This window comes from Artemia sp. Qi Xiang Cuo, chromosome 8, assembly GCF_049724085.1.
Source record: "Artemia sp. Qi Xiang Cuo chromosome 8, ASM4972408v1, whole genome shotgun sequence".
Classification (NCBI taxonomy): Eukaryota; Metazoa; Arthropoda; class Branchiopoda; order Anostraca; family Artemiidae; genus Artemia; species Artemia sp. Qi Xiang Cuo.
Window position 1 is genome coordinate 67,775,739 of NC_142801.1, and position 25,890 is coordinate 67,801,628.

A 25,890-nucleotide genomic window follows, 5' to 3' on the forward strand; every position below is an offset into this window, starting at 1 on the left:
AGGGGGCAGGGGACCATGGCCTGCACCTGGAAATTTGGGACTACGTAGTAATTATAAGGAAACTAAAGAAAAAAAGCAGAATAGGGAAAAACCATGGAAAAAATGTTTGTTGCCCCACTGTTGGCTTCCTGCCAATAGATTTTGACCCATAGTAAGGAAAAATATAAGTTCTAATTTGTGACTGAGTGAGCCCTAACAAGTTTTTCACAAAAAAAAATTTTCTATATGATTTGGTTGGAGCGAAAAAAAAAAAAAAAAAAACAAACAAAAAACAAATAAACACGCATCCGTGATGTTTATTTCGGCAAACAATACAAAATTACTGGTTTGGGCAGATAAGTACTTGAAACGCCTACAGTAGAATATGCCCCCATGCTGAATCTTGTGGTTTTATTTTCATTGAGGTTTCCTCACGCTTAGAGGTCGTTTCCCCCTTTTTCTAACAAGAAGGCAAATTGTTTCAGTCTTTTAAATTTTAATGGGTAAGACTAAACTTGATGAAACGTATGTATTTGAAATCAGCATAAAGATCCGATTCTTTTGATGTATCTACTGGTATCAATATTCCATTTTTTAGTGTTTCGGTTACTGTAGAGCCGGGTCGCTCCTTACTTACAGTTCGTTACCACGACTGTTTGATCGCTGATCAAAGTTTATGTTATTTATGCCTTTCATTTATGTTATTTTATTGTGTTCATGGCCGTATATTTTGCTTTAAAATACACTTATTTGTCATTCTACCTAATATGCAGAATAATTGTACCAAACACATTTTGCATGAAGACCCGCTATGCTTACCCCCCCCCCCTCAATGTGCAAATCTATAGCGCAAATTTATTTCTAAAGTAACAAAAAACTAACAAAAAAAAACGATGTGTTCTCGAATTTTACACAGCGTAAACTTGAGTGAATGGCGCATAATACACAAGTACCAAAATTTCTTCCCGCTAGGGAAATTAAAAAAAATAAACTTAAATAAAATTTTCAAATTTGGAAAACCTTATTTTCCACGGGGGGGGGGGGTATTTTCCGGGGTATTTTCCGTGGGGGGTGTATTTTTCGGGGGGGGGGGTGTTCGCCTAGAACCGTCTAGTTCTACCTCCTTGGTGATGGTGTGAACGAAACAACACATTGAGGTTTCCCTTGATTTGGACAAGATTTGATACACCCTTGAAATAGCACAATCTGAATTATGTTTCTATAATTCTTCAAATTTTCAAAACATTGCTACTATTTCTTTAAAAAAAAAACTCTAAACATTGAAACAAACATTCAATTAGATTCTTGCAAAGACACATCCAGAATTTTTCCTATTGGGTGGGTGGGGGGTACAACCAAAGAATTAAAAAACGCATCAGCAGCTTGTTAATATGCATTTTTGCTACGTTTTTATGATTCAGACAAAAAAATGGGGGGGGGGGTCAAACCCAGTAGCCCCCCTCCCCCTCTCTAGGTACGGCCTTGGGTTCTAGTGCAGCCCAATCAGAATATGGCAGATAAGCAAACAGAGGACAAAACAACGACAAATAAACAAGGGAAACTGAACTATTACTTAATGATTGCGAGATTTTGTCCCGAAGACTATTTTCTTATAAGACCTTGGAAGAAACATTAAGGTTTTTGGTACACACCAAGTTGAACATGAATACAAGCCTCCTAAATAAGAGCTCCTGGAATCCTGGAATTAAAAAAAAAACACAGATACTTTTGATATTCAAGCATATAAACAGCATTAATGCTACCCAGGGCTGCCATTGAGAATATGGGGGGGGGCACTTACCCCGGACGCAGAAATTTTATGGGCGCAAAATATCTAATCAACAATCTAATGGGTATAATCATTTTGTAACTTTTGAAACTTTATTTTTATTAAAATAAAGTAGAGGAAACAGTTGGCTGGAAGTGTAGGCAAATTGAATCCAAAATTTTCATTTTTCCCATATCTTTGACTATTCCTTGAAAATAAAAGTAAGCAGACCGAATTTAATTAATTTAATTTTTTTTATATTTGGTATTCAAATTTTGTTAATAAACAAAAATTTTTCAAAATTAATTCAAAAATATCAAATAAAGATAATAGAAATATTTAACATACTTTTCGAAAAGTTATGTTTAACATATATACGTGTATATACGTGTACAAGATCCCATGGTCAGGACTGAAATTCCAATATTTTGGGATTAATCTCAAGGAGTGGTAGTTCTGATGCCACCTATGTGAAAAGGATATTTTTATCCGGCAATTCTTCCTGTCCAAACGACACTTTTTTACGCTATGAACAGGGGAAATACTGAGTTAGTCCTCTATTTTATATGGGTTTTTAGGCGTAAATTAGACACATTATTCTGAAGCCAGTTCGAAGAAAATGGGTCCAATAAGCAATTTTTTACTCTAGACTATGTAATTAACAACTAAATTTCTTTCATTTTTTCTAAATGTGGGATATCTAGATATAGTGGGTTAATTCAAATAAATTTCTAGGTAAATACATCGTAAGCTAGGGTAAAAAAGTGTTTGCTGGTCCAACTTTCAAAAGCAGGTGGTTGAGCTACGTAAATGAATCTTTTAGAAATCAGTCGACATATCAACTCCTGAAACTTTCTGAAAGTTCCTTTCTGAGTTTCTTTCCTGAAAAGAAAGCTTCTTTTCTGAGACGAATTTTTTTTCATTTTTGGAATATGGAATATCCAGAATACAGTGAGTTAATTCAAAATTCCTCTGGGTAATTACATTGTAGGCAGAAAACAATTGCTTCCTGGATCAATTTTCCAAAAAAAATGATTTAGCTAGGTAAATGAAACTTTTAGGAGTCTGCTTAGTTTCTTCGGAAAGTTTCTTCTGAAACTTCTGAAAGTTTCTGAAAGTTATATTCACCAGGATAAAGTACTTTCATTTTTGCTAACTTCATGAGAAGATAATCAGCATTCTTTTTTTAGCCTATTTTAAATAATGATAATATTATATTCTAAAATACAATATTGACGATGGTACAAGAAATGGAAAGAAAAAAATAATAATCAAACTGTTCGTGGTAACGAAGTGTAAGTAAGCAGCGATGCGGCTCAATAGTAACTGAAACTGTAAAAAACAGAGTCTCGATAATAATATATACATCAAAAGAATCGAATTTTGATGCTTATTCAAAATATATAAAATTCATGAAGTTTAATGTTTCTTCTGAAAAGTTACAAGCCTGAGAAAATTTGCCTTATTTCTGAAAGAGGGAGGGACACCCCTAAGAAATCCAGTGATCTTAATGAAAATCACGCCGTGAGATTCAGAATATCAGAAAACCTGATTGTAGAGGTTTCAAGCTCCTATATACAAAAATGTGGAATTTTAAATTTTTTACCAGAAGCAAGATCACGGATGCACGGATACCTAGAAGATTGGGAGAGAGCTCGTTTTATCGGAAATCAAAAGTTTTAGTGTCATTTTTAAGAGATCAAATATATTGGAGGGCAGATAGCCCCCCTCCCATCCCCCTTTTTTTACCAAAGTTGTCCGATCAAAATTTTGAGATAGCTATTTTCTTCAGCATGGTCGAAAAACCTAAGAACTATGTCTTTGAGAATGACTTGAACCCCCATAGCCCCCGGGGGAATAGCTACAAGTTATGAACTTTGCCCATTGCTTACATATAGTATTGGCTCTTGAGAAGGATAAAGATATTTTTTGGGGGATTTTCTGGTATGGGTGCTTACGAGGGAGGATCTTTCTACGGATGAGTTTTTGTGGGGGAAGGGAATTTTACATGGAAGGAGGAGTTGGATTTCCGAGCATTATTAAAAACAAAGAAATGAATATAAAGACGGCAAACGGGTCTATGGCCAGTAAATAGAAATAAAGAGAAAGAAAAAAACAAACGAATATTTCGCCCGTATACAACAAGGCGTCTAAAATGTAGAAAAAAAACTAGAAACTAAAACTAAAAAATATATATAAAACTAAAAAAGACTAACGTAAAATATATAGTATACTATTACTGGATTGAAATTGTTAAAATAACAAATGAACTAGAAATATATTATTGCGACATAATTTTATGCAAAGCTTTTGATGCTGCTATTCCTTTAGGTTTGTTATTTGATCTAATTTCTTGGATATTTTGTAAGACGTTATTTTTAATTATGTGTTTATTTTTTAAAATAATATCATAAATAGGATCAATATTTATATTACCAATATCTGATAAATTTATTGATATTAATTGATAAACGTGAGAAAATATGCTTATTATTTCTAATGCTTCAACAGCCCATTGAGAGAAACCTTTATCATTGGAAATTGTTGTTGCTTTCTTGAACTGACAAAATGGTCCAGATTGTAAAAGATATGTTCTTCTAGAGCTGAAGTGAAGATAAAAAAAATATATAAACAGGAATTTGGCTATAAATAGGGACAGCGGAGACATTTCATTAAGCCCAATTTATAACAATTTAATACTAAAAGACTCTTTTGATATTTGCACCCAATCAAATTTAAGAGAACCTATTAAACCATCTAATGAAAACCGCAATGGCAGAAGAGCAAAAAGGATTGCTAGACAAAACATTCTCGCACGATGTCTTCTGTAAAATCCTATTCTTTCATTGATATTAGCTTTGGTCTTTCATTCAATGTTTTTTTGGATCTTGTGTAGTGAATTCTAAAAGGTTAGATTCTTGTTGTTTTTTTTTTTTTTATTATATAGCTCTTATGAAGAGTTGACGGAAGTCCTAGTCAAAATTTTTGCTGACTTTCCGCTATTTTACTCTCTAACGGGCTGAGAAGGTCCTTTTTTTTACATTCTTTTTTGGTTTTATTTATTCTTTACTATTTCCTTTCCTCTCTTAGCTTCATTAGTCACCTATAGCCAGTGTGGTCTTAGAAAGTATTTACCTCGCTCTTTACACTAAAGTTTAAATTGTCTCCCAATTCTTTGAGAACGACTTCTGAAATACTACGTTCGTTTAATTAAAACAATAAGAAGCTTATTCTCAAAGGTACTAAACTAATTTAGCGCAAACAGTAAAGTGTTGAGGAAGAGTTAGCCACCTTCATATACGTTATGATTTCTGTTTGTTTTCAGTTTTAATGTCGCTCCTTAATTTCTGTTAAAAAAAAACTTGTTTTTTTTATATTTAATTACATTATAGGGTAAACAATCAAGGTAGGATAAGTTACATGTAGGGTAATTACACAGTAGGACAGACATAGATTACTTCGGATTTATCAGCTTGTGAAGACCAAGAGTTACTGATAAAATTAGGAATTAGTAAATGGATAACTTATTCCAGATCAGTATAATTTGCCGTCAACTGCACAGTACCGCATCGCAAATCAGTATTTTTAACCAAGAACATATTCCATCGCAACCTAGTTTGCAAAATCTCACATCTTTAGTTGACTTAGTAGAATTAGGTCTGCAGTACTTCTCAGATTTAAGACTAGATAAACGCGATAAAATTGTAACAACTCTCTAAATACAAGCTATATTCTGATACAGATTTGTAATTACGATCATCATTCTAAACAGGTATTAATTTCAAATAAAGGTGCAAACAAGGGGACGCAGAATGGGTTTCTTTGTGTGTACTAAATGTTTGGAAACAGTACCGGACGCAGGGATATAGAGCCTTGCGCAGTCTTAGAGGCAGGCTTTGAGAGGTTTGATGTCGCACAGAGAAACAGGAAGCAAAACCAAAGACTGGGCCGAAGTCATTTATACATGGTATAAGGAGGGTATAGCCCCTTGGGCACACATTCTAATTGTGAAAAGTGTCTAGCGTTACAAAACTGCTGTTAGTACTTATGACAGCTTACTATTACAACCGGTCAGTCAATCATGAATAATTCAAGGTTGATAATGTTATTTTATTTTGGGAAAAGATTAGGTATGGTCAGGCTCCATAACGACCCTAAAAGGTAATTTAGGGACTTGGTCTCTAAAAATTTCACTTTTCAGATTAATACAAATTTCTCAAGGAAAGCGCAAGGAAAGTGCATATCCCCGCGATTTATGCATAATTTTCAATTAAATCTTTGGGAGCTTCAGCCATAGAACAGCGTTGGAGGAGGAAGGGGTTAAAGACCGAGGATCCAAACCGAGACCTGTTTTCATGAGCGGGAGGGCTTCTGCAGAAAAAAATATTAAAGATACGATAAAAAATATATTTAGTTAATTATGTGTTATCCCGAGCACACTCAAGAAGTGAAGTTGGGTTAATATAATACTTTAGTAACAAGATTATCGAAACTCCCACAGAAAATTATGGAAAGCTGGCTGCAGAGAACACAGTATATTAAATAACTAACCTAACCAACTCTATATATTAAATATTTAATTAAAATATACCTGCATAGTAGTTTATTTCACTCAGGTTATATTTTTTCAAAAAAAGATTGCTATCACAAGCCTAAGAGGAGAGAATTCGAATTCCGGGATCAATAAATAAGAACAGGGTAAATAAATAACATAAAAGGCAACAAAAACTAAAAGACTGGCAAAATCAAAACCATCAGAAAGAAAATCCATTCATTAACCATTATTAAAACTGATATTTGTTAGGTAAAACTCAAAAAAGCAAAAAATAAATAAATAAAAGGGACAATAAAAAAAGAAACGAAAAAAAGCAAACAAATACAAAACAAGGCCAGCGCCTGTACCAAATAATAAAAAGATGGATACTAACAGACTTTTAGTTTGGTTTAGTATTGGGAGAAGGTTTTTTCATAACTGCAGGTACAGCAGCGAACAGGAAACAGGTAAAAACAAGGCTGGGAAACGGCCGGGGGAGGAGGGGAAAATTCTTAGATTATGCTATATATCGACCACAAACCAATTAGACATGATTAAGGCGCAATAAATTGTCTCAATAGCAAGTTGACTCTATAACTAAACAGACTAAGAAACAAACCAACCGGTTTGCTTCTGCAGAAAATTAAAAGGAAGTTTTTAAACCCATTGCGACATTAAAAGTGCTTAAATAAATGATCGAAGCTTAAAATAATACAAAATATTAATTATTTATGATGTCTAACTTTCTTCCACATACAATGGCCAGATCCATTTTTCTCTTATTTTCTTTCTTTTTAACTTGTAACACACACACCGATCAATATTTCTTATTCTTTCTTGTTTGATCATTTGGAGGCACTAACGCATAATTTCAATCACCTTTCAGTATATACTAATTCTTTAAAGTATTCTATGTTAATAAGCCACTTATTCTGTCAACTGATCAAGATAGGCGAGCTAACTCGATTTCTTAATTATCCTCGTTGCAAAGAGTTTTGACTCCTTTGAGCTATTTCTGGAATCCGAGTTATTTCAGACTTAATTTTGGGGTTCAGAAACGGTCAAGCCTAACTCAGAGCAATTTACATTGGATTAATGGAATACAGACATACTCGTTGATATCTAGGGATGATGACTAATGCAAATATTATAAACTGATTTAATAGTACCCTTTCCAATCTCACCACCTACTATAAGAGGATTTTAAGTTCAGTGGCAATGCTAAGGAGCGTAGCCGTTCACATTTTCCCGAAGAAAAGGAAGAAATAAGAGGCGGGGTACTAGTTTTTTTTCCAATTATAAAATCCCAGCTTCTGGAAAATTCTAAGCCTTTGTAGCAAATCAAAATTATATTAAAAAAAAAACTGGTGCCAGAAAAAAAGCAAAAAAAAAAAATAGTTTAAATAAACAAAGTGCTACCTTATTGCTACAGAAATTATTTTGTTACTAAAATAAATGATTGACAATGCTAGTGTTTCTAAAGTTGAAGAATTAAATAGGGAAAAGAACCGTACGTTTCAAGAATGGGGAGAGGGGGATATATGGCAGAGAGAGACAATTAATTAAATATCAAGAAAGTTTCTTTCTGAAATTTTTGTTTTGTTTTTAAAAATACATGAATCGTAATTGTTGAGGACTATGCGGGTATTTCCGATTTCATTCTCTGCATACAGCTTTAAAACAGGGTAAAACAGCTTGCCTTTTTTTAGGCGAGTTTCAGCAAACCGGATATAACCTCAAAAACTAAGTAGTTACAGACAAATGGCTCCCTTTAATATGTAATTTCTGGAAGAGATATAAAAAGGATATGAAAGAAAACCAATGATGTTTACAGTTTTAATTACGATCCTAATTTTTTTTTTCAATAAATCGATTTTTTGAATAAAAACTTAAAAATAATATTTCTCAGAAGGGAGATAAAACAGGTTATGAACTGGACTAGAAAGAGGACTCTTCCCTGTGAAAGAAAATAGCAAGGATTATATTTGCTCAAAAATTTTGTAGAATTTTCATATAAATCGCCTGTTTACTACTTTTGACAAAATTGTCTTGGTACAAAAAATATACAGATTGTCTTCAGCCTCATCAATTCGGTGATTTGCAAACCAAACTGATATCAAATATGTTTACGAAATTCGACGAAAACGCGGGTCTATTCTTGCTAGCTGCAGAGAAATTGAGGAATTTACGTAAATGATATCGCTAGTAGTGGAGGAAAAGTACGGTTTGACCTCGGGGAAATTGCAACTGAATTTTTGTTCGCACCATAATGTTCATAAAAATTAGCTTAATCACATACCAAAAAATCTCCCCGAATCCCCCTTGTACAACTTTCCGAAAACCCCCTTGAAGGGGAAAATTGAGGGAGGAAATCCGAATTCCTATTTGGACGTTTTTCTAGGTTTTAGTGGTCGGTTTCTATCAAATCAAGCATGATGAATCGGAGTCCAACGTCAGAAATCATGTTTTCAGTTTCCGATTATCAATTTTCACATTCACGAAACAGAGGGGGGGGGGGGGTAAAGTACGCAGATTATTATTTGCCAGAATCCTGCGACTAAAGGATCATTTTATATCAAATAAGGTACCATATTGCTAAATATGAGGTCAAAAATCAGTTATTTTTACTATTTACCTCATTTCCACTTCTAGGGGGTCTATAGCACTAATATTAGGGGTTACTAAGCATAACATCTTGAAAAATCACTTCTTTAATCGAGATCAAAATTTCAGATCAATCAGTAATAAAAGAAGAGTTCTATAACTCGGGTTAATTAATCACAAGAACATTTTGATTTTAAAACAAAACCTAAAGCTAATTCTTCTTCCTGCTCGTAATGTTTTTCCTTTTGTATATGCGGAGCAAAGCTTTCTCTCCAGCTTTAGCGATTTCCTGGTGGTTGGGTCCTGGTGTCATGAAGATCTTGCAAGCATCCTAAAAAATCCCACCTTTGAGTGACAAGGCAACCATTGAGTTACAACGGACACTAATCCGCTCCAAGAAATTCCTCCTTACTTTTGACGATCTTCATGTGTTCAGCTGTGTGCAATTTTTCGTCGTCAGTGTTTCTGTGCAAGAGTCAAAGCTACTGCGGTCTGGCCGAAATGTATTTTCACATTATATTAGTAAGATCCTGCCACCTAAGAGTAAGTTGATCCGGTCATCCACGGAATTCTGTGGACTAGCCAGCCATCGTCCAAAACTCTCTGGGAGGTTGGCAATGTCACTGGACCATCGGCCCCTCAATTGTCATCAGCGCATTTGTTAGAGAGGCTTCGTCGGCGGTCCTCATCACCTCGCGTGAACTAAAGAGCGATGGTGGAAAATTACAGAGTTCAAACGACAGAACCTCGTTCAAGTCAGAATAACTGGTGCTAGCCACTGCGACTAGACGTTGTAAGATTAGGGCTGGGTCGACCATTACCCTCTATCTACCTATTACCACGGATGACATCTCACTCATAGTTAAAGCTTTCTCCTTTCTCCTGGAAACATATTTGTCAATTTCTTTCGCTTCCATATCCTTCAGAATCATTCCTCCTACAAATTTGGCATCGTCTGCGTTTACAGATGATGTAGCGCGAACACCAATAACCACGTTCAACAACTGTGAACGTGAAGGGTTCTGAAGGGTTCTAGGGGAAAAAAATATCGAACTATCTTTTCGATGTCCACAAGATCTCTAGCTCTACTAAAAGACATCGCTTCTGCGTGAATTTCAATAGCCAACTTCACGAGGCGAGTCAGGTTCTTCATGCATTCGTTAGCGAGAACCAAAGTAGGCATAGTAGGTATCAAAATTGTCCGCTGCAGTTCAGTTATGCCTCAACCTCTAGTCAGGCCGCCACTCGTTTTCATATTCCTCATTAACGTCTCTTCGATAAGCAGATCAGGAGAAAGTGCCACCCAGTAGTTGGACTGCCCAAAATTGAAGGATACACAGTAGATGGCATTGCCCAAACGAAGTTGAAAAGCAGAAATGCCACTCTTTTCCAAAATCAGAAGCATAATCCTAAACACTATCCCCTTAAATACTTCAACTCAACACTCGAAGATTACAGTTGATTCTTTTGTCTTTTTTTGCGTAAATAAATGAAACGTCACAAATCTTGTATATAGCCTTGAATACGCAAATCACCAAGAAAGTACTACGGTAGATGGCTCCACTGATAAAATCACCTAAAGAACGACACTAAGAAATGGAAACCGCAAACTGGAGGGGGAGTCTGGAATACTGGTTTGAAATTAAGTCTGGAATACTGGTCTGAAACATATTCTAAGGCGCAATTCCTAGCTTGAGAGGAAACAGTGAATCAACCGACAAATGATTAAAATAATTAGTTCGTATAGGTCAATTTTCACAGCCGTGTTAAGTACGACGAGGTATTGACTACATAAAATTAAGTTTTAACCTTCATTTTCAAATTCACCGCCATTGATTACATAGTAAATGACCAAATAAACACAAAAATCAACCCCCCCCGCCCCATTTTCCTCCTTGAGAGAAAAGAGAGAAAATTCATTTTTATTTTTATTAAAGACCCATATTCACAAAAAAAATCATATCAAACAGACCTACCACGTGAAAATCTATACAGATTTGTTTTGAGGCAGGACTCACTATTTTACTCACTTACTACATATATATTGAAAAAAAAATGCAATCATATAAATAAATAAGAAATAAACCTCATGGGAACCGTAAACCAATACTTACACAAGATAGAAGACAGAATACAGCCCCTTCAAGGGCGAATTCGCGATACTTGCGCAGGGGGGATTTGGGGGGATTTTCTGTGTTACTAAGCTCACTTTTCTGAGCATTTTGTTGTAAAAAAAAATTATGTTGCAATTTCCTCGAGGTTTGACCATTTTTTTCGTACCTTTCCTCCACTATAGTCTTTGGTCATGCAAAATATAAAAACAAAACCTAATCATTAAACAATCTTTCCTTCATATGACTGTAAACATACCTTTATCAGGAGCCGCACTTCCAAACTTCTGACCCATCTGTATGGTTGAGATGGGATGTTGTGGGTGGGAATTTGGAAAAAATCTTGAACCAGAAATTTTTTTGAAAGTTTCCAAAATTCCAGATTTTCCTTTATTCGTGTCCTCAAATCTCCCATCTTCAGCCTAAATATATATGATTCATATAAACTTGATGCATGTTTGATACATGAATCATATAAACTTAAGACACGTTTAAAATACTTTTAACACGTTTAAAGTCCACCTTAAAAGGCCAAAATAACCATAAGGTGAATTTTGATGCCATTATTTTTTAAATAATGAAGGTGGTGGTGGGGAGGGGGTTAGGATAATCCACAGAACAGATCCCCTAGCTTTGTGCTCGAATCCATCCCATCATTCCCTTATATTTAAACTGATTTCTTGCTTTCAAACTTAAACAAATTTGCACACGGAATCGAAGAGACTGATTTAAAATACGGGAAGTTTGGAGGAGTTTCAAACAGACGGAGAAAAAGAGGCATGTAAAAGGCTAAAGGAAAGTAGTCAGTATATTCCAGGGCTTGAAAAGACATGTATTTTATCATCAAATGAAATTTTTGCAAGAGGTGTCAGTTTTGCATTTTTTTTAAAGATACACTAAGCTCGATTCTCTCTTTCTCTGCCTGAAATTAATGAAAAATTCCTAAAAATCGTAAATGAAAGAGTAATTAAAACTCTTTGCCATAATACTTTACAGGCAATAGGGCACCATAAAGGATCGCCCTATCTCGTCCATTATAAACTTTTTAATAAGTGTAGCTAGACTGTTTAGAATTAATTGAGCCGTCTTGCAATAACATGTGGAGCGTCAATAAGAGATCTGAATAAATGACAGAAAACTTAAAGTTGACAGGCACTTTCGCAAGAATTCTCAGAAAAACAATTTAACTTCTTCCATTTTGTACCGGAGATAAAGATATTCTGTTTTGAGGAAACTTGCATTATCAGTGAGTGTGAATTGTTTTTCGATTAAACGGAGCAGAATTTCTTTTAAGTTCAGGAAAGGGCAGTCCCTAAAATTTTCTATCATACCTTCTAGGAAAACATAGAAAATCAGCTGAAAGGAATTAGCACTTGATCAAATTGGCTACTTTGGGAGTTCCCTGTGGTTCACTGCTCACTGACAAAAGTAATCATTGTCTTTTCAGTCAAACCAAAAATTCTCGATAGCTTTAGATGATGTCAAGTCCCCTGGGAGAATTCATTAATGGGCCCTTTGCCTTTGTGACGATCAGCCGACGCTTAAGCTCGCAAAATGAATTTAAGGTGCAGTATCACGTTAATATTATTTTGATCAGTAGCGAAAAATGCACCCGTTATTTTTAATGCATATATTCAGCAAAGATATTTGTGTTTTATTTCATTTAAAAAATTTTGATATTCTATTTCTGAAAAAAGCGGTAAAATAGAAAATTATTTTTTAATATAGGTGACTTTCTTTTGATCTTTATTCGGTGCTGTTAGTGGCAACTCTGCTTATGATTGGAGTTCCCCCGGGAGGGAGATTTTCCCTAGTGTAGGCAGGCATGTTGCCAGTGTCATTCTTCCCAAAATATGGTCAAGAAATTTAGGAAATTGGTGCAGAAATGAGAGGGAAGCGTAACAGATTCAGTCCAAGTACGACAGTTAATTCCCCTAACAGATGAAAGGATCCTTTCCCCTGGTTACCGCCTTGAGGGTATCCATGGCTCAATGATCAGTATGAAGGATAATTCCAGAAAAATTTTTGAGAAAAATGGGTCCAAAAACGACATTTTTCTTTTATAGGCCTCTCACTGCAGAAATATTCTTAGACCCATCCACTCCTTAAATTTTGGGAGCTTCGTTTATATGTCTCCCACCCCTACCATAATGGTTGAAATTTATCTATGCCAACAACGGTTACAAAGACGAAACAAACAGCACAGACTGTGCACAAACAGCACAGTATTCATTTTATCGGCTTCGTTTCTTTTAGTGGTTTGCTAGAGGAGGTCAGGCAAAAGCTAACCAGCTTGAGCCTATTTTCAATTGTTTTTCTATTGTACCTAAACATTTCACTTGCAGAGTCAACTTTTGCCTCTTGATTTCCCATAATTTTCTTTCGATATATATAAAAAAAAGTGATAGGCTTATACACGGTACAGCATAAGTAACGCCCTTTGTTTAAGTGAAATAAATTTTAAGACCTACTAATTATACTAATTTTTTTTTTTATAAAGAATATTTGTCCATTTTGAGGGTAGAAGAAAAGGACTTATTGAACGTCATCCCAGGTTATCAGACAGACATAACATCACCGGATTTTTGTGGCAGATATTGAAAGTTCAGTTCTACAACCTCAAGCCGAAGAATGCCAGTTCAGGTAAACTTCGTAAAAATGGTGTGTCAAATTTTTTTCATAATTCTATTAGAAAAAGGAACAAAATAGAATAGCAAGAAAAACAAATCTGACCAAAATTTGTTAGTTTAATAAATCTGACCCCTTCATATGTGTATGCAAGGCCATATCCAGGGGGGGGGGTGTTATAGGGCTTGAACCCCCCCCCCCCCGAAATGTTTATCAGACTCGTAAAAGTCGTAACAAAAATCGATATAAACATTTTTTAAAGCATTTTTAAAGCATTTTTATGTAAACACCCCCCCCCCCCCCCGAAAAAAATTCGGGATACATATTCTGAATGAAATTATGATTTTTAGCCTAAATATCTGGATTCCGTTCTGTGTGATTAAAGTATCAAAGTAGGTTAGTTGCCTCTACAAAACACATCCTCCTCCATCAAAGTAGGTTAGTTGCCTCTGCATAACACTTCCCCCTCCATCCCTCCATCAACTCTTTAGAAGAAAAATGCATATTTTTTAAACATACGGTGTTTAGAAACAGCTAAACTTCTAAAAAACTAAACATTTGAATAATATTTAGTCAGAGCCAACGCTTGAGCGTTGCGTATAGTAAAGAGCCATAAGGCTTCAATGTGGCTCTAGGCTTCTTCCTTCCCCCTTCCCCAGAAAATTCCTACACGGTAATTCCCACTCCCCCCGGGGAAAATTCCCCATATGCGAAATTGAGCAGCCACAGACAAGGTATTGATAAATGAAAATAATGACGAAAAAAAGAATTTTGGAATATTATATCAATAGAATATATGTATTCTTCAAATTCTGTTTTCTGGAATTTAAATTATCATAGCGGGATAATATAAACTTTAACACTAGGGCTGTGGGCAAGGGTGGGAGGGGGTATTGACACCGAAGGTGTCAAATTCGTCAGACGTTATCTTTTTTTTCTATTTTCGTCCCAACTAAAGGATGCGAGTTCAGATAAATTTCATGAGATTACAATTAAGATGTGTCAAAAAGGTTTTAAAAGTGCTTATAGAGTTTAAAACTGCACAAAGTAGGAAGGGCACATTTTAAACATCTGAATTTAAATTAGAAATTTTGAAAGGTCCACAGCTTTTGCAAATTTCTTTTTTTTTTCCCCTTAAACTGTAGTTTGACTTTGATTTTATTCACAGTTCCTGAATCTAACAATCAGCGTTTTATTTTTTGCACATATTTCATTACATACATCTACTAACGTCTGGAATGTCTTCGTATTCAAAATACTAAACGATTATAAAAATACTTTAACTGTGTTTCATTTAAACAAAATATAGTAAATTATACCGGCACCTGTATATCAAACAGTTCGTGGTAACGAACTGTAAGTAAGGAGCAACCCGGCTAAATGGTAACCAAAACTGTAGAAAACGGAATTTTGATACCAATAGATACATCCAAAGAATCAGATTTTAATGCTGATTTCAAATATATACGTTTCATCATGTTTAGTTCTACCTATCAAAAGTTACCTGAGAAAATTTGGCTGATTTTCGAAAAAAGGGGGAAAGGCCCCTTAACAGCTATAAAACCTTGATGAAAATCACACAATCATATTCATCGTATTAGAGAACCCTACTTCAGAGGTTTCAAGGTCGTATCTACAAAAAAAGTGGAATTTTATATTTTTTGCCAGAAGAAAGATAACAGATGCGTGTTTCTTTGTTTGTTTTTTTTTGTTTTGTTTTTTTTTGGTGTTTGTTTTTCCAGGGGTGATCGTATCAAGCCAGTGGCCCTAGAATATTGGAAGATGGCTCATTCGAACGGAAATTAAAAGTTCTAGTGCCCTTTTTAAGTGACCAAAAAAATGGAAGGCAACTAGGCCCCCTCCCACGCTCATTTTTTTCCCAAAGTCACCCGCTCAAACTTTTGAGATAGCCATTTTGTTCAGCATGGTCGAAAATATGATAACTATGTCTTTTAGGATGACTTAATCCCCCGAAATCCCCGGGGGGAGGGCTGAAAGTTATGAACTTTACCAAATGTTAACATATAGTATTGGTTATTGGGAAGTATACAGACGTTTTCAGAGGGGATTTTTTCTGGTAGTGAGGGGGGGGAGTGGGCCGGTGGTTATGTGGGAGGATCTTATGACGAACGAGTTTTTCATGGGAGCAGAAACATTACTATGAAGGGGCGCCGGATTTCTCAGCATTTTTAAAAAAAAGATCAGAAATTATATATAAAAAAAACAAGTTTTTTAACTGAAAGTAAGGAGCAACATCAAAACTTAAAATGACAGAAAAAATTACGTATATGATTGGGTTCATCCCCTAGTCAATACCTCGCTCTTTAAGCCAAAGATTATTTAGTACTTTCATAAGAGCTATTTATTATAATTAACGGCATTTGTGATTAAGGTGTCATTTTTAAAGAATTGGAACAAAATTTGAACTTTAGCTTAAAGAGCAAGGTATTGACTAGGGGGCGAACCCTCTAATATACGTATTAAAAATATAAGAATATAGAGGTTCGTTACGTAAGTTAATTTGTAAGTTAAGTATATTTATTACTAATAAAAACGTTCTTAAATAAAATTAAACAGGTTTCTAGAAAGCCATTTAACCAAATAAAAGTAAAATTAATATTCAACTTTTTTTTTAATTATTCATGTACGGTGAGCCAAAATCAAAACCTGCATTAATTCAAAAACGTTCAAAAATTAAATAAAAAAAAACAAGTTTTTTTTAACTGAAAGTAAGTAACGACATTAAAACTTAAAACGAACAAAAATTATTCCGTATATGAAAGGGGCTGTCCCCTCCTCAACGCCTCGCTCGTTACGCTAAATTTTTACTTTCTAACAACTCTATTTTTTTTTTAAATGAAAAACTTTAGCGTAAAGAGCGAGGCGTTGAGAAGGGGACAGTCCCTTTCATATACGGAATAATTTCTGTTCGTTTTAAGTTTTAACGTCGTTCCTTACTTTCAGTTAGATAAAACTTGTTTTTTTTTTGTTTAATACACTATCAAGCTTTAACCACCCAGTGAGCCAATACATATCACGCATCTATGCAAGAATTTTAGTCGAGGAAGTGGGGAAAAATTTCTTTTGATATTCTATTAAGAAATTCCAAGAAATTTAGACATTTCCGAATTCGGGTGGTCAGGGGGACCCTTTCCCAGCATATATCCCTCTCATGCAGTTTGGTTCAGCCTTGTTCAACAATCCTGATTAACTGATACCTGTTGTCTCTTAACAAAATATAGAAAGCTGGCTTTCCCTCAATGAAAAGTTTAGAGGATGCGTGTATGAAAAGCACTAAAGAGGGTAATACTAGCTTGGTTACAAACAGAATGATGAAAACTAAGACCTGGCGGAATAAGTTCATTTATTGATCATTCAAGGAAAACAACAGGTGCGCACGCTCATCCTTTATACTACTACTACTACTACTAACAACTCACCGCAGCACCAAGCCGCCTGAGGCCAACACAGCTACGCATGCTCCTCCTCCACCCCAATCTATTCAAAGCCTCCCTTTTTACACGCGCCCACGAAGCTCCCGTTTCCTTTAAATCTTTCTTTATGACGTCCTCCCACCCCAGATGGGGACGACCTGCTTTCCATTTAGCCCTAGATGGTTGGCCGAAAAGAACAATCTTCGGCTATCTGTCATCTTCATCCGCACAACGTGCCCTAACCACCTCAACCTTTCTTTCATTATAGCCCTAGAGAGCGGTATTGAACCACATTTTACATATAGCCGATTGTTTGAAATACGGTCAGTCAGCCGGGTACCCAGAACAATCCTTAAGCAATTTCTCTGGAAAACATCTAGAAAATCTTCATGCGCTTTTCGGAGCGTCCATGCTTCACAGCCATATTTGACTACTGTCATCACTGTAGCTTCTAATATTCTAATCTTGGTTTGCAGATTTATCTTCCTATTCTTCCAGACTCTTTTTTAACTGTGAAAAAACACCCTGAGCCTTGGCTATTCTATTTTTAACATCTTCACTGCTCCCACATCTTTATTAATAATACTACTAAGGTAAGTGACGCTGCCCATCTGATCAATCTTTTACAATCTACTGTAGCGAAATAGTTAATGCCTTGCAGTGTGCGGAAAAGGCTGCAGTACCGATTTGTCGTGTTCGGATAGGCTCGGAAATACCCGACAGGTCCGATAATTTGGATCTTGTAAATAAGTGTGTGGACGCGAAATTCTGGTTAAGAATGTGGATAGATAACGACCGACCAAGGCATGATATAGTGAACTCCATCCGATTATATACTAAGCGAAGATTTGCAAAAACCCTCGCTATACATCGTGCTATGATTACTGAATGTGATAGTAAATATATAAAGCAAGAACCCGATCGCATGTTGAAATTCCTAAAAAAGAAGAAACGTAAAGAATAAGTTAATGTTCTGTACAGTGTGAGTCAGTGGGTTAAATATTTTACGCATGAGTTCTCATCGCCTAATACTGATCTGGAAAATAAATTTTCTATTGAGCTTGATGCGAGTCTTGCGGAATGTGAACGGGAAGTTGGTTTTGTTGCTTCTAAGTCGTCAGTCAGTGAGGCACTCTCGAAACTGAAGAAGTTGTTGAGGGGGGTAGATAACCTGTGCGGATTGCATCTGCAAGCGGGAAGTCAGAACCTTGTCGAGCACCTTTGTCTCCTGTACCAAATGATTTTTAATGCTGGGGTTGTCCGAGACCTATTCTGCACGGGGGTAATTACTCCTGTATTAAAGAAGGGAAATGACGGGAGGCAGTGTTCTTCTTACCGCCCGATAACTGTCGCGCCTATACTGTGCAAGTTATTTGAATTGCTTGTTGTAAATAGGCTTAGTGCTATACGTAACACGCCAGATAACCATTTTGGTTTCAAGAAGATAATTAGTAGAGAACACGCGCATTATTTGATTGCTAATTTGTTGATTTACGCCGATGATTCAAATGAGACTTTGTATTTTGCCGGTCATGATGTCAACCGCGCGTTTGACTCCGGTTTGCACCCTCAGATATTGTTGTCGGCCTTAAAACGTGGTGTGAATAAGTCTATTATACGTGCGCTGAGGAATATGTGTAGTAATTTAACAGCGCGTGTAAATGGACCTTGTGTTGATGCTTTAACCCATCTTCTAGTCTTATACCCGTAGAGAAGGGAATGCGCCAAGGAGCACTTACTTCACCGCCGCTTTTCAATAATAGTATTATTTCATCGCAAGAACCGGTTCAGTCTACATGTATCTTTAGAGGTCTCAATGTTTCGCTGATCGATTATGCCGACGACATTTTGAACGCGAGTAGAACACTTACAGGCATCGAAGAGACTTTCCGTGTTTTGAGTAAGGAGTATGGTAACATAGGTCTTTCTTTCAATCCCCAGAAGAGTGAAGTTCTCGTATTTAATAGCTGCGTTAACCAGTTGATGTTATTTTCGGTATTTATACGATTAAGTCTTCGTCTAAGATTATGTACCTCGGCCTTCCAATTTGTAGCGATCTTAAAGAAACCCACGATTGCCTTGTTTCGCTGTTCGCTGTAAAGACACGCAGAGCTTATGGAATTCTCGTTTGAATGAAGTGCCACTTTAACCGTTTTCTACTTGCAAGGGTGTATAATGCTTTTGTTTTGCCATATGTGATAGCCCTATCTCCGCTTTGGAAAATATTTACTTCGTCTGATCGCCGCAATATTCGGTCTATTTTCTACAGATATGGCAAGTATCTGCTTCGTCTTCCAGTTTGGATGAGGAATTCGAATATATCTCTGAAGTATGGTATAGCCGACCCGCTTATGGTTGTACTGAATCGCCGTGCTCGATTTGCAAAGGCGTTTGAACCAAGCCTCTCTTCATTATATGTTGCAATAACTTAAATTTGTCTTTTTTGTTTGTGGTAGGAATGTTCTTAATCTTGTTTTTCTGTAGTTAAGTTTTCTTCGGATATTTTGTTGTTATTTGATGTTATTTTTTTTTCTTTTCTTGTACTCCATTTACAACATTTTGTATGTTTAATAATGGGTAATAAAATAATAATAATAATAATAATTACCCAACGTCACCTTTTCATCTTCACTTATTCCTAGCCTTAGTGACTTAGTCTTCCTAACATTAATTTTCAAACCAATTCTAGCACCCTGAACTCGCAAAACCTCTAAAACATCATTCATTTTGCTCACACTTTCATCTAGGATGCTTAAATCATCAGCATAATCCAAGTCCAGGAGACTTTTTCCTCCCCATTTGATTCCGTGGTCTCCCATTGCCTTTCCTGTGCTCCTTAAAACAAAGTCCATCAAAAGAATCCATATAAAAGGGGATAGAACACAACCCTGATTAGCTCCTGATTTAATACAAGATCAGCTGCTAACCTCATTTCCTACCTTAACCGCAGCAGTGTTATTCTCGTACATAGCACTTATCACTTTAATGTATTTGTCTGGTATACCATACAAGAATAACTCCTTTACTTAAGCCCTTCTGTTAACCGACTCGAACACTTACTCATAATATATAAAACTAAGGACCAAAGTTGTTTGAACAATCAGGCACTTCTCAATTATTAGCCTAAGAGTGAAAATTTGGTCGACACATCCTCTACCTTTTCTAAAATCGCACTGCTCTTCTCTTAAAACTTTGTCTACGGCATCTCTCAGTCTAAAAAGTATCATATTACAAAGTAATTTACTACTTACAGAGACTAGACTAATGACTCGATAATTACCACACTCATTTTTATCACCTTTCTTATAAAGTGGCTTAATTAAGGTTTTCCTAAAATCGTTAGGCACTTCCCCTTTTTCAAAAATCATATTCATAATCTTCACTAACTTATTTCTAACCTCAGAGCCACCATTTTTAAGAAACTCATTTACCACCCTATCAGCACCGGGAGCCTTCTTATTCTTTAATCCTTTTAGTACTGTTGCTATTTCCTCCTCACAAAACAAATCTTCCCTCACATCCAAGGTATCACAAACTTTTTCATTTTCCTCTATATTTTTTCCAGCAACTCTATCTTGGTTAAGCAAGTTCTCAAAATGTTTGGCCCAACTCACTTTAGTTTTTTCCTTATCGCTAATTGCAACCCCATTCCTATCTTTAACTGGGACAAGTCCGGATTGACTACTCCCTCTCAATTTGTTAACATGCCAGTACAATATTTTACTATTATGCCGTCTAGCTGCATCTTCCAGATCCTCGGCAATTTTATCCATGGCCTCTACTTCACACCTCCTTAGTTCATATTTTAATACTTTCTCCACTTTCTTTACATTCCTTTTGTTTTCATACGATCTATTACTCAGATAATTCTTGTAAAAGTCCTTTCTCCTTTCTATTAAACATAAAGCTTTTTCACTAATATTCTTAGCTGCAGTTCTAGCTTTCTCCCCTAATACACCTTCAGCAACTTCACAAATTATTTTTCTAAAATTATTCCAACCATCTTCCACATTATCAAATTTTAAACTCTGAAGTTTAGTATTCAACTGTTCCTGGAAAGTTTGTCTCAAATTCTCATCCTGGAGTCTACCAAAATCATAACATTCTGGCAAATAATTACCCTTCCAAAAATTAAGTTTTCAATCAACCCTACACGCTACTAGATGGTGATCTTTGTTTTTAACATCAATAGCGGCATTCCTGCACACACTCGTATCTTGTTTTGATCCTGCCAGTTCTTGATTTACAATAGTATACTCAATAAGGTTTGCTGTCTGCCCATTCCATAAAATGCCTCACTCTTCCCACCCCCCTCCCAAGAAGTTCCAATTTCTCTTAAATGCATCCTTACGACATCCCAATGATGCCGGCAGAAAATTATCCAGGGGGGGGGCAGACGCCAAAATAGCAGTGGTGGTTGGGTGACAGTTTTGGTGGTTTAGAGCACCAAACTACAACTTTACCACGAAGAGGACGAATTTGCAATCAATTAATAATTTTGAAAAGCTAATTGATTCAAAAGTATCAATCAATAACTATATCTTAGGCTTCCAAGTTACAAAAGAAGTAACGCCAAATGGTGGCAGTACTGGATTCAACCAAGTTGATTCGCTTTATTTGTAATGAAATTAGGTCACGTTTGGTAATCTGTAATTGCGTATCAGCTATAATGAAGGGGGGGTGAGTCATTATTTAGGTGGGGTAGGGTAGATTCCTACAAAAGTACATTTTAATTGACAAACAGCTTACTTTTCTTGATGCTTCAGATAAATGTTGAAAAAGGTAGTGGGAAGTTGGAATTAATTAAAATGTTTCTCTATACAGCTAAAATGTTACATTCCATATCTAAAAGCACATCAGTGGCAACGCTGTAGCGTTGCTTATAGTAAAGGCCATACGGCTCCAATGTTTTATGTTGTTTTTTCTTCCCAGAGGCACTTCATATGGAAGGGGTCGTCGTAGAAACTTCAAAGGGGGCTCATTCGATTGGAAATCGAGAGTTCTAGTGCCCTTTTTAATAGTCGAAAATGGTTGGAGGGCAACTAGCCCCCCCCCACGCCCATCATTCCCCCAAACACATCCAATCAAAATTTTGAGATAGCCATTTTGTTCAGCGTAGTTGATTTCCAGATAGAAATTGTATTTTTGAGGAGGAAACTCCCCCACAACCCAAAGGGGAAGGATTTTAAGTTATGCCCTGGGGGAATATAAGGTTTTTAGAGAAGGCGTTGTCGTAGAAACTTCAAAACAGGCTCATTCGATTTGAAATTGAAGGGCTAGTGCCATTTTTAATAGTCAAAAGTGATTGGAGTGCAACTAGCCCCCCCCCCCACGCCCATCATTCCCCACAATACAGCCCATCAAAATTTTGATGGTACTGGGTCGTTCATTACCGCTGTTTTGCAGCTATAAAATATATTTTTGATTAGGACACTCCCAAACCACCCTCGGAGGAATGTGGTTAATTTCTTGCCAGGAGGCATATAAGGTTTGTGAGTAAGTTGTTGTTGTAGAAACTTCAAAACAGGCTCGTTCGTTGGGAAATTCAAAAAGCTAGTGCCCTTTTTAATAGTCGAAAGTGATTGGAGTTCAACTGGCCCCCCCCCCACGCCCATCATTCCCCCAAACACATCCAATCAAAATTTTGCGATAGCCATTTTGTTCAGCGTAGTTGATTTCCACATAGAAAATATATTTTTGAGGAGGACACTCCCCCACAACCCTCAGGGCAAGGGTTTTAAGTTATGCCCTGGGGGCATATAAGGTTTTTAGAGAAGGCGTTGTCGTAGAAACTTCAAAACAGGCTCATTCGATTGGGAATTGAAGGGCTAGTGCCCTTTTTAATACTCGAAAGTGATTGGAGTGCAACTAGTCCCCCACGCCCATCATTTCCCCAAACACATCCAATCAAAATTCTGAGATAGCCATTTTGTTCAGCGTAGTTGATTTCCAGATAGAAAATATATTTTTAAGGAGGATACTCCCCCACGACCCTCAGGGCAAGGGTTTTAAGTTATGCCCTGGGGGAATGTAAGGTTTTTATAGAAGGTGTTGTCGTAGAAACTCCAAAACAGGCTCATTCTATTGGAAATTAAAGGGCTAGGGCCGTTTTTAATAGTCGAAAATGATTGGAGTGCAACACGCCCCCCCCTCCCGCCCCTCAGTCCCCCAAACACAGCCAATCAAATTGTGAGATAGCCAATTTGTTCAGTGTAGTGGGTTTCTACATAGAAGATATATTTTTGAGGGAGACACTCCCCCACAACCCTCAGGACAAGGGTGGTTTTAAGTTATGCCCTGGGGGCATATAAGGTGTTTACAGAAGACATTGTTGTAGAAACTTCAAAACAGGCTCATTTGATCGGAAATTCAAAGAGCTAGTGCCGTTTTTAATAGTCGAAAGTGATTAGAGGGCAACTAGCTCCCCCCCCCCCACGCCCTAGTAAAGGCCACACGGCTCCAATGTTTTATTATTATTTTATTTTTTTCAGAGGCACTTCATACGGAAGGGGTCGTCGTAGAAACTTCAAAGGGGGCTCATTCGATTGGAAATGGAGATTTCTAGTGGCCTTTTTAATAGTCGAAAATCATTGGAGGGCAACTAGCCCCCCCCCCCCCCCACACCCATCATTCCCCCAAACACGTCCAATCAAAATTTTGAGATAGCCATTTTGTTCAGCGTAGTTGATTTCCAGATAGGAAATATATTTTTTAGTAGGACACTCCCCCACAACCCTCAGGGCAAGAGTTTAAAGTTATGCCCTGGGGGCATATAAGTTTTTATAGAAGGCGTTGTCGTAGAAACTTCAAAACAGGCTTATTCAATTGGAAATTCAAAGGGCTAGTGCCCTTTTTAATAGTAGAAAGTGATTGGAGGGCATCTAGCCCCCCCCCACGCCCATCATTCCCCTCAACATATCCAATCAAAATTTTGAGATGGCCATTTTTTTCAGCGTAGTTGATTCCCACACAGAAAATATGTTTTTGAGGAGGACACTCCCCCACAACCCTCAGAGCAAGGGTTTTAAGTTATGCCCTGGGGGCATATAAAGTTTTTATAGAAGGAGTTGTCGTAGAAACTTAAAAAAAGGCTAATTCGACTGGAAACTCAAAGGGCTAGTGCCCTTTTTAATAGTCGAAAGTGATTGGAGGGCGACTAACCCCCCCTCCCCGAGCCCATCATTCCACCAAACACATCCAATCAACGTTTTTAGATAGCCCTTTTGTTCAGCGTAGTTGATTTTCAAAGAGAAAATATGTTTTTGATGAGGACAAACCCACACAACCCTAATGGCAAGGGTTTTATGTTATGCCCTGTGGGCATATAAGGTTTTTATAGAAAGCGTTGTTGTAGAAACTTCAGAAAAAGCTCATTCGTTAGAAATTCAAAGGGCTAAAGCCCTTTTTAATAGTCGAAAGTGATTGGAGGGCAACTAGCCCCCCGCCCATCATTACCCCAAACAAATCCAATCAAAATTTTGAGATAGCCATTTTGTTCAGCGTAGTTGATTTCCAGATAGAAAATATATTTTTGAGGAGGACCCCAAGGCCGTATCCAGGGGGGTTATTTGAACCCCCCCCCCCCGACGAAATTTTTGACCGAGTCGAAAATAAGTCGAAAATTAGTAAAAACCTAGGTAAAAATCAGTAAAATTAGTCGAAAACTGAGTCAACATTAGTAACCCCCCCCCCCCCGAAAAAAAATCCTGGATCCGCCCTTGGAGGACACTCCCCCACAACCCTTGGGGCAAGGGTTTTAAGTTATGCCCTGGGGGCATATAAGGTTTTCATAGAAGGTGTTGTCGTAGAAACTTCAAAACAGGCTCATTCAATTGGAAATTAAAGTGCAACTAGCCCCCCCACGCCCGATTGGAGGGCAGCTAGGACACTCCCCCACAACCCTTGGGGCAAGAGTTTTAAGTTATGCCCTGGGGTGTATAAGGTTTTTAAAGAAGACGTTGTCGTAGAAACTTCAAAACAGGCTCATTCAATTGGAAATTCAAAGGGCTAGTGCCCTTTTTAATAGTCGAAAGTGATTGGCCTGAAACTAGCCCCCCCCCCCATGGCCATCATTCCGCTCAGCACCACCAGTTAAAGCTCTGATAATGTCATTTTGTTCAGCATAGTTTATGTCCAGATAGAAAATATGTTTTTAAGGAGGACACTCCCCCACAACCCTTCGGGCAAGGGTTTTAAGTTATGCCCTGGGGGCATATAAGGTTTTTACAGAAGGCGTTGTCGTAAAAACTTCAAAAAAGTCTCATTCGACTGGAAACTCAAAGGGATAGTGCCCTTTTTAATAGTCAAAAGTTATAGGCGGGCAACTAACTCCCCCCCATGCCCATCATTTCCCCCGACACCTCTATTCAATATTTTTAGATAGGCATTTTGTTGAGCGTAGTTGATTTCCACATAGAAAATATGTTTTTGAGGAGGACAATCCCCCACAACCCTCAGGGCAAGGGTTTTAAGTTATGCCCTGTGGGCATATAAGGTTTTTATAGAAGGCGTTGTTGTAGAAACTTCAAAAAAGGCTCATTCGATTAAAAAATTCAAAGGGCTAGTGCCCTTTTTAATAGTCGAAAGTGATTGGAGGGCAACTAGCCCCCTGCCCATCATTACCCCAAACACATCGAATCAAAATTTTGAGATAGCCCTTTCGATCAGCGTAGTTGATTTCCATATCGAAAATATGTTTTTGAGGAGGACACTCCCCTATAACCTTTGGGGCAAGGGTTTTAAGTTATCCCCTGGGGGCATACAAGGTTTTTATAGAAGGCGTTGTTGTAGAAACTTCTAAAAAGGCTCATTCGATTGGAAATTCAAAGGGCT

General features: G+C 37.0%; 1 protein-coding gene across 1 annotated transcript in view; it reads right to left on the minus strand.

The window, feature by feature from the left end:
• Positions 1-25,890, minus strand: part of LOC148949735 (uncharacterized) — a 100,638-nt gene that overhangs the window by 36,652 nt on the left and 38,096 nt on the right. Inside the window, exon 7 of the mRNA XM_089093081.1 lies at positions 11,256-11,418. Within this exon, the coding sequence (XP_088949207.1) occupies positions 11,256-11,418 (163 nt within the window). The remainder of the gene's footprint in view (positions 1-11,255; positions 11,419-25,890) is intronic.